General features: G+C 38.1%; 2 protein-coding genes across 2 annotated transcripts; one reads left to right on the top strand and one right to left on the bottom strand.

The window, feature by feature from the left end:
- Positions 1 to 795: 795 nt before the first annotated feature.
- Positions 796 to 3,224, bottom strand: LOC121619541. The gene is made up of 4 exons (XM_041955327.1): positions 3,112 to 3,224; positions 2,768 to 2,881; positions 2,377 to 2,533; positions 796 to 2,224 (listed from the first exon to the last, which is right to left on the bottom strand). Exons 2-4 carry the CDS (start codon positions 2,858 to 2,860, stop codon positions 1,203 to 1,205), a joined length of 1,272 nt encoding a protein of 423 aa, XP_041811261.1. The 5' UTR covers positions 2,861 to 2,881; positions 3,112 to 3,224; the 3' UTR covers positions 796 to 1,202.
- Positions 3,225 to 3,463: 239 nt separating this feature from the next.
- vps28 (VPS28 subunit of ESCRT-I) lies at positions 3,464 to 8,467 on the top strand. The gene is made up of 10 exons (XM_041955462.1): positions 3,464 to 3,510; positions 4,680 to 4,730; positions 4,852 to 4,880; positions 5,176 to 5,213; positions 5,314 to 5,403; positions 5,506 to 5,611; positions 5,736 to 5,837; positions 6,225 to 6,278; positions 6,367 to 6,458; positions 7,353 to 8,467. The coding sequence occupies exons 2-10, from the start codon at positions 4,691 to 4,693 to the stop codon at positions 7,471 to 7,473; spliced, it is 672 nt and encodes a 223-aa protein (XP_041811396.1). The 5' UTR covers positions 3,464 to 3,510; positions 4,680 to 4,690; the 3' UTR covers positions 7,474 to 8,467.
- The last annotated feature ends 222 nt before the right edge of the window (positions 8,468 to 8,689 follow it).

Genomic DNA, 8,689 nt, shown 5'->3' with positions numbered 1-8,689 from the left:
GTTCCACAGACCCAATGGATTTACCTTTTCTTACATTACTGTGCCATAGCAAAAAAGGCATTTATGTAAGAATATATACCTGTTGAAATATAAGCAATCTTCTAAGGTCTTCTCAACTTCAAAATCTCATTATCCTCTAAATATTTTCTGGACTTCCATTGTTATGACTGTACATTATCTACATCTATTGTTGTTTTATTGTATGAGTTTTGAAGCACAATTGTGACATCAGCAATAACACATTATTTTACAGAAAAGGCTAAAGATGACATAACATGCACATATGACATTCAGTGGCCAAGTAGACAATGATAACTTGGAGTTAAGTTTAGAACTATGTGATATATTTTCTATCTATTGAAGACTATCTTAGTTACCTTTTAAATGCATAGTCATGTAGTACACGTTTCACTTAGTGAGTGACATCTATGCGACGGTGTTCACAATACTTTGCATTAATAGCAGATGTGATATTTTTGCTGTTGCATAATACTGTTTGTCAAGCCAACTCAGATGAATGTAGCAATGTGAGGTGCTGCAGGAGACATTAAATCAACTTTATCAAAAATAATTAAGTAAATACTTGGCTACTAATTTCTCTGAATATTTAGATATAAGTTACAAGCACTGCATTTGTACACCTTAAAATACTGAGAGTAGTTGTAACTTTCACACTTGAGCACTTCCTACCCACCTCCTGTAGCGTCTGTATTACTTTGTACACTGTACTTTGTACTAAGTTGTAGCACATAGCACCAGCATAAGAGAGAAGATCATGCACACCACTAATGCTTTTCAAAACTTTTAATTTACATGAAAACAATCTGATTTAATTGTGTATCATTTTTCAAATAAAATCGAAACCCTCAGTTTTTGCTTGTTGGTGTTGTTGCAAATGTGAGTTGCACCTTGCAAGACATTTCAGCATCAGACACCAAAAACAGGAAGGAAACACTGTATGACTTTCTTCTCCCTGACTTCCCCCCATGAAAATACAAAAGATCTACACATGAAAAAGGTAAGAGTCACAGAAAAAAACATCTATATTTTCAGTTTTAAAGTAGCTTAAAGTAAGTCAGTCAGGTCCACGTGGAAACAAACACCTGATTTCAAGTCATGTAAAAAGTGAGAGATGGCAACACCCTAATTACCCACATCCAAACTGTAATAACACTCCTGTTACTGAGTTTCAAAGGCTCCTGTCAGTGTTTGATGACCAGATTTCCCTGAGAGTCTTGGGTAAAGAGCATCTCATCTTCCTCGTCCTCCTCCACCAGAGATTTGTAAGCGTGAGTTCTTGTCATCCCGGGGATTATGTTACTCTGATCTTTCAGTGGACTCCTGGCTTGCAGACCTCTGTGCGCTATAACCCTGAAGCCTTCAGAGTCCTGGGTGAACAACATGGCAAGACTGTCCTCATCAACTGCTGTGCATGACTGCTGCGGTGCTGATTTTTTTACGGCAGAGCTACTATGTTTTATCCATTTGAACTGTGAGTCATGGCAGTCTTCTTTATCAGCCTTTCTCCACGGTTGCATTTGGATATGTTTTCGAGGTGATGCAGTTTTTGGTTCTGTCGAATTATGATTTGAAAGAGGTTCAATGTGAGAAAGAATTGAGTGCTTACTTGGTGACTTACAAGACGCAAATCTACTGTTTTCTTTCTCATCATCCACCTGAGAAGAATTAAAGTGTTTAAAGGATTTTTGAGTTGAGGTTCTTATCTCCACATCCATATGAACACCAAAGGCCTCCTCACTGTGCAGACTGTTAAAGAAACTTGGCTCAGAGTCACTGAAGTTCTTTGCTGTGGTGTTTTTCTGGTTAGTCGGGTACAATTCACCTTCAGAATACTGGCTGTAAGTAAACAGTGGGTCCTGACTCCAGGCCTGTGGAAGGGGTTGACTGTCACCTGCTAGCGAGGACGTTGCAGTGAGCCTCCTCTTACACTGTGGTGGGTTGATCTCCTCAAACTGCTCTTCTTCAAATTCATGCCTTGCTGCATGCTCCTGCCACACTGCTGCATCTGACACATTTTCACTTTTCCACTCAGGATCCACACCCACCTCAGAGCTATGTAAGTCAGGATCTATTTCACGTCCTCGTTTTGTCCCTGATGGTACAGATGTGGGTGCAGTTAAGGCACATGTGGACGAAGAGGATGATGAAGAAGGCAGCACTGGATCCATGTTAGGCACTTCATGAGCAGACATCTTATTGAGAACTTTTGGCAAAAGGCATAAAAAAGGCATAACGTTAAAACAAAAGCAAGTCTTCTGCAACTTTATCAGCTTGTGACTCATTTCACTGAAGATGATAATATTCCCAAGAATGTTTCTTGACAACCTCGATGGCTGCAGAGTTTTTGCAACTTACCTCTGCGCTGAGGTGTGAAGAAGGCTGATATAGAGCTCTGTTTGGTAGCTGGCATTTCCAGTTTAGTCTGAGTAAAGTTGAGTGCTACAGCCAAACTGTATCCTCCACCTCTAGCAAAGGGATTCAGCAGTTTAGAAATGGGCCGGGCGAGTCGTTTCTGGAACATAAAATGGGCACAATAATACATCATCCTACTGAGACATTTGAGTGCAATAACAGAGTAAGACACCACCGATAAGATTATGATACTTACTTATAGAGATATACTGAATGTGGTGGATGTGTATTACGAACATCTGCTGTGTACAAGTTAATGTATTATTTCAAAACTTTAATGAGAGGTAACAATATGGCCATTCAGCCAGAATTTAAAACTAGTTTCCACAATTACCTGTTTAGCTTTTCCTTTCAGTTGCGCGGTGTCCAGCCAAACGCCACATTCCTCTTGAGCAGCCTTCTTCAGGGCTGGTTTAGAGCTCTTCATTGTGTTAAGTGAAGGACAGATCTGACATACATAAGAGCGTTTTATTAGTGAGTTTATCAGACTTTTCTTGTTATTAATTCATATAGTTCACCATTACTTTACCACAATTCTTAGTAACAAGACTGGTGTTGGCTCACCAGTTTGCCACCTTCTCTAACAGTTAAGTCTAGGTAGTATTTATAGTAATAGTAACGATAGCATTATTTAGGTTCGACCTATAACGCCAATGATCATACCATCTCTGAACTTACCCTACAGAATTTCACAGGAACGTTATCAGCTTTCCTTTGCGCCTACTACAACTTACTTATCCCCACTTAGTTTACTATCTTCTAGTTCAGAAATTCGTCCTCGTTAATGCTACTGTTTGTTCGAGTCTGGCGCCTTGACGATGGGCTGCCACTGACGTTTGCTTGTGTGAAAATGACGAAATGTGTTTAGGCCTTAAATCAGTTATTTATGGCAACAACTCCTTTAAGATGCGGAATATAAATAGTCCCCAAAATAAACCGTCTATCTTTTATATGTAAGCATTAATATTAAAAATTATACATTTTTAGTGAGGCACAAAGGACAGCTAATATTTTGACGTCCGCTGGTCCTCGCAAGAGGGTGTGTTTACATAGACGTCACAGCAGTTTGCTGAAAGGGTAAGTAAAGAGTCTTTTAATTTCGTCGATTTAACAGTGATATTGGAATAACGTAAAGTTCTGTTTACGTCCTACCTGTTACCACCATACTGGTCACCAATACAAAGTTTAATGTGTGCAAACAAGTACCTATATGGCCCAGTTAAAACAAATCATTGAGGTGCCTACGAGCTAGCCTCGACAGCTAACTTCGGGCTAGCTAGTTCGGCAAAACAAGATATTGGAGACTGATGATGGTCTTTCTTCAGCGGGAAGATTTTCTTATGATTCTCAGTGGATCAGGTTATTGTCAAGTTTTTCGAGTAATGTTCATGTATTGTTAAACTCAGCGTGGAAGCACTGCAAGCTTTGGTATTGTTTAGCCACTGTGGCCAACCTGGACTTACCGGACTAATGCTCTGAACAGCGAACAAAGTCTGCCTTTTCATAGATATGGCAGTTATACAGTCATATGGTGTTCATCAGTGAGAAACCGCTACATGTCACCACTAAAGCTAAGCATAAACGAAGCGTTCAAAAATATTTCTGATATGTCCTTATTTAAAGTTATTGAAATATTATATTAACTTGACTGTAATCGTTGATCAAGTATTATGTCGCAGTGCTATAAATATCTCTGAACAGTTGATTCAGTTTCCCTCTTTGTGTAGCCGAGAATCGTGATGCATCTTTTGTGACCTGGACAATAGCCACACGCTTTACATATTTGGCAAATGGCGCCTATGCTATTATTTCCTGAAGGTCAATGTTTTAGGGCGCAAAAGTGTGTTCTTATCATGCTAATTGATGGTTTACAAGTGTGGAACATGTGTGTCAGAAAAAAAAGCATAACACCAAGTAGAATAGGCAAATCTTATGGCAGCTAGAGGTTGTTTTTACATTGTTTTCATCTAACATTACTCTCTCTTGATCTTAGTCGCGTTAAACACTAAAGCTCTAATATATATTATTAACTCTAAAACCCTTGAGCACTGCTGTTGTTGTTACACTCTGCAGTATTGAAAGAGCAGCTCCCACACTGGACGCACATCTTACATCAATAATTCTTTGAGAGAATAAAAGTCTTTGGAATAATTAAAAATATGTATTGAAGAGAAACGATTGTAATACACACAATTATTTGTCAGTTATTTGACAAACTGTAACATAATTTTTTTTTCCAAATCAAGTTCTGATCATCATGTTTCATGGGATACCAGTTACAGGAAGCGTGGGAGGAGGTAAGAGATTCAAATAAGTCTAGTGTCTACAATTTAGGTATTCAAATTGTGCAGTCATCATCCTTTTAGCGGTAAATGACAGTTAATGTCACTCAATGAATGTAATTATTTTTTTCCACAGCTCCGGCCAATAAGCCTGAGTTGTATGAGGTAAATGCAACTGCTTTTGTATGTCTAAGATGATAAAGATTCTGCAAACAGGATTTCTAATTGATAGAAACCAAAGAAAGACAGTAATTAATGGAATTACAATTCTTTGATTATTACATTTTATCAAATTGTTCACTGAAATTTATGCTAAAGAAAACATACAATTTTTATGGCTGTTGTTACTACAATAAGAGCTTCATTAAAACTGAACTAAAACAAGGGGTGAAATCAGAAATATGTGCTGTTCTGCTTGTTAGCCATAGCAAGACCCTCACCATAAGTCATGTCTTTTCAGGAAGTGAAACTATACAAAAATGCAAGAGAACGAGAGAAGTAAGTGTCATATGCGTTACTAATTATGAGCAAAGCACAAACACACAGTAACCCAGGGTCTTATAATATGGCCACCTCATTATTAATCCTGTTTCTGAAGGTATGATAACATGGCAGAGTTGTTTGCTGTCGTCAAGACCCTTCAGGCCCTGGAGAAGGCTTACATCAAGGACTGTGTCACGCCAAATGAGTGAGTTACACTGACTTCATATTTTGTGTTTAAATGACTTGACATTTCTCACATGACCTTGGTTGCATTCTTTTATTAATATGCAAGAGTTGTTTGTTTCAGGTACACTGCTTCCTGTTCCAGATTGTTGGTTCAGTATAAGGCTGCTTTCAAACAGGTGCAGGGCTCTGATGTGGGCTCCATCGATGAGTTCTGCAGGAAGTACAGAGTGAGTTTTTATTTTGAGCGCAACTGATTTTATGACCTATTTGACTTTGTTTGTGAACATTGTCACAGATGGGCTGTGCAGTTTTTCTTAGTAAAGATGCTGCTTCTGTCATTTTGTTTACTAGCTCGACTGCCCACTAGCCATGGAAAGGATTAAGGAGGATCGGCCAATCACCATCAAGGATGACAAGGGCAACCTGAACCGCTGCATTGCAGATATAGTTTCTGTACGTCCTCTCTCCCCTCCATCATATTAAACAGTCAGTGCAAATGGGAGGCTTATTTTGGATGCCTGCCAGAATACAAATTGTTGCAGTCACATTTTTATAAAATGATTTAGTGTGTTAAGTTCAAGCACTAAGTGGCTGAATTGATTTCACTTAATTTGGCTCATCCTCTGGTCAGTCATTGAAGAATGTGAATGGGTGTTGCCAGTGGTATCCACTGCTAACTTTGATCTGAACATTAAATCAGACAAACTAATAAAATCAGTGGGCAGACAGTTTAATATTGGCAGAGACTGTGTGTCCTGTTTGTTTTGCCAGGCAAAAAAAAGTGGAAGTTGGAAAACATGTTGAGTTTTGTCTCACTTTATAACCTTTTCTAACCTTCAGCTTTTCATCACTGTGATGGACAAGCTGAGACTGGAGATCAGGGCCATGGATGAGGTAAAAAAAAAAAGAAAAAAAAAGCGTAAAACTTTTATAATGGACAGACTTAAACATTTGCTTAACTGATTTTGTTCCACTGATCTAGATCCAGCCAGACCTGAGGGAACTGATGGAAACCATGAACAGAATGAGCAACATGCCTCCAGACTCTGAGGCTAAGGACAAAGTCAGCCTCTGGTTAGTTCCATTCAATTTACAGTGTTTATTTAGTACTACTTCAGTCATAGCGACACACATATATTTGCTCGGTTGGGAATGATTGTGTCCACAAGGTGAAATTATACTGCTTTTAATTATTTAATTCATGTATTATCATTTGTGGAAGACTATTTGGTCTGGGACTGATAGTTGGCAGTCTGTCGAAATTTTTAGACGTTTTGACTCTAATTTGTTCCCTCATGAGTGGGTCATGTAGCACCGTTTACTGTTTATTATCTTAAAGCATGTTTTGCAATTCAGAAAACATTTTACGGCTAAGTTGGCTGCAAGTTGATATATACCTCTAATTGTAGGAATATTATTGTGAGTTTAATTAGTACCTAATTAATGCAACTTAATATCTATAGTAACTACATATTTATTGTCTTATGTTGGTGTTTACCTCTTCATGACACAGCCAAGCATTGTCAGACCTGTTTAAATCATGTAGCCAAATCAGATAACTTGTGTTGAATCATTGCACCAGCGGAAAACATGACAGCCATGGTTTTTTCTTTGCTTTGGCCTGAAAGGGTTCTAAGAGCTCACTCTGTTAACTCATGCAATAACTTAGCAGTGGATATTTAAAAATATATGAAAAGTGCCCTGTGGTGTCTAGTCTTGTAGACACACAAAAGTTGCATTTACATTCACTGTCACTAGAAGACATTGTGTGTGTCCTTGAGGTCCAGCAAACATGGTGAATGTATTTCCTTTCTAATAAAATATATTCAAAACCAATATTTCTAAAAAGTTTAAACCTGCTTTGATTACATCCATGCGGCAGTCTTCAAGAACAAATAAAATGATGTAAAAACTCGGTTGGGGATGTCATACCTGCCACCTTACCTTGTTTTTTTTTTTCCCCACCAGGTTGACCACCCTCAGCAGCATGTCAGCCTCAGATGAGCTGGATGATAATCAGGTGCGCCAGATGCTGTTTGATCTGGAGTCGGCGTACAATGCCTTCAACCGATTCCTCCACTCCTCCTAAAGCATCTATCCATCGCTGAGTCCATCTGTTTGAAATTCTGACTATCTCTTAAGTTAAAAATAAACACTCTACTTTCTCCCTATGGCTATTGACAGGGAGTGGATTTATGTATGGGTGGGTTTTTTTCTGTCTTATATCCCCCAAATTCTTTCCATTTGTTTCCCTCATTAATGTTGTGTACTATTCAAACATCACCGCCTTGTATACTCCACTATGTCTGGTATATCATGCTGCTTGCAGCCTTGCCCACCAGGCTTGCCCTGTGCTGTGAGATGCTCCATTGGCCTCTTTTCTAGTCAAACTTGTGTGATAAATCCTACATTGGCTGTTTATTCTGCCCTTGACAAAACAGTTTACTTCTAACTTTGTACTGTAATATCAAAAAGGTCTAATTTTATACTTAAGTTTTGCAGAGCACCAACAAAAAAGCATGATACAGTTATATTCGGCATAGTCTGCACATGAAGAAAAGGTTGCAACAGCCAAAGCCTTTGTATTATTGGAAAGATGATTTTTTTTCTTTTTGTTACCCCTATTCTATCCATTACCTGCCACTTGTGGTGAGATTAGCATTTTTTGTTCTGTATACCATATTTGTTTTTCTATTACACGTTTCTACTGTAGAATCATACAATAGTTTTTGTCAATAGAGTAAAAGAAACTGACATAGGTTAATAAGTAATTGTTTTGACTCCACTTCAAATTGATAATGATATGAAACAATTATGAAAGGAATTATTTGTGTACATTTTCTAGCCCTGTTTTCTGTTAACATAGCTAATCCATATTTCATTTAGAAGTGAGGGTTTGGCCACATTAAGTGGGCAAAAGCGAGGTGGACGCACCCCCTCCTGACTTTGCTTGCTAAATATGTTTCAACCTTCAAGCACCATTAGGGAGAACATATTTATTAAGATTTATCATTGTAAATAATAGTTTTGATTTTTAAATAAGAGCCTGTAACACCTTTTTCGAAATAAAGATGAAAAATCTACCTCCAACTTCATTTGTGTCATATGTGTGTGAATAAGATTCAAATGTGTCCACAGTTTTAATGTTGCATTGTCCAAAACTGTTTAACTTGTAATCTGACATTTTAAGAAATATAATAAGAGGGAGTGACGGTGATGGTTGTTTTGACTACCTTTTGTATGCATTTGTAGTATGGTTTCATATCTCCAGCTGGATAGTTTTTTTGCTGTAGTAATAGCCCAGG

The sequence above is a fragment of the Chelmon rostratus genome, chromosome 16, assembly GCF_017976325.1.
Source record: "Chelmon rostratus isolate fCheRos1 chromosome 16, fCheRos1.pri, whole genome shotgun sequence".
NCBI classification, from domain to species: domain Eukaryota; kingdom Metazoa; phylum Chordata; class Actinopteri; order Chaetodontiformes; family Chaetodontidae; genus Chelmon; species Chelmon rostratus.
Note: the sequence above shows the minus strand (reverse complement) of the source record. Positions and strands in the feature narration are given on the sequence as shown.

What these genes read in the sequence shown, in the direction of transcription:
- vps28 (XM_041955462.1), top strand. Translation starts at nt 4,691, where the DNA reads ATGTTTCATGGGATACCAGTTACAGGAAGCGTGGGAGGAG. An exon ending in GCATTGCAGATATAGTTTCT is followed by an intron (nt 5,838 to 6,224) that starts GTACGTCCTCTC and finishes TCTAACCTTCAG; the next exon opens with CTTTTCATCACTGTGATGGA. An exon ending in AGATCAGGGCCATGGATGAG is followed by an intron (nt 6,279 to 6,366) that starts GTAAAAAAAAAA and finishes CCACTGATCTAG; the next exon opens with ATCCAGCCAGACCTGAGGGA.
- LOC121619541 (XM_041955327.1), bottom strand. Translation starts at nt 2,860, where the DNA reads ATGAAGAGCTCTAAACCAGCCCTGAAGAAGGCTGCTCAAGAGGAATGT. An exon ending in TGAAAGGAAAAGCTAAACAG is followed by an intron (nt 2,534 to 2,767) that starts GTAATTGTGGAA and finishes TTTATGTTCCAG; the next exon opens with AAACGACTCGCCCGGCCCAT. An exon ending in CTTCACACCTCAGCGCAGAG is followed by an intron (nt 2,225 to 2,376) that starts GTAAGTTGCAAA and finishes TTTTGCCAAAAG; the next exon opens with TTCTCAATAAGATGTCTGCT.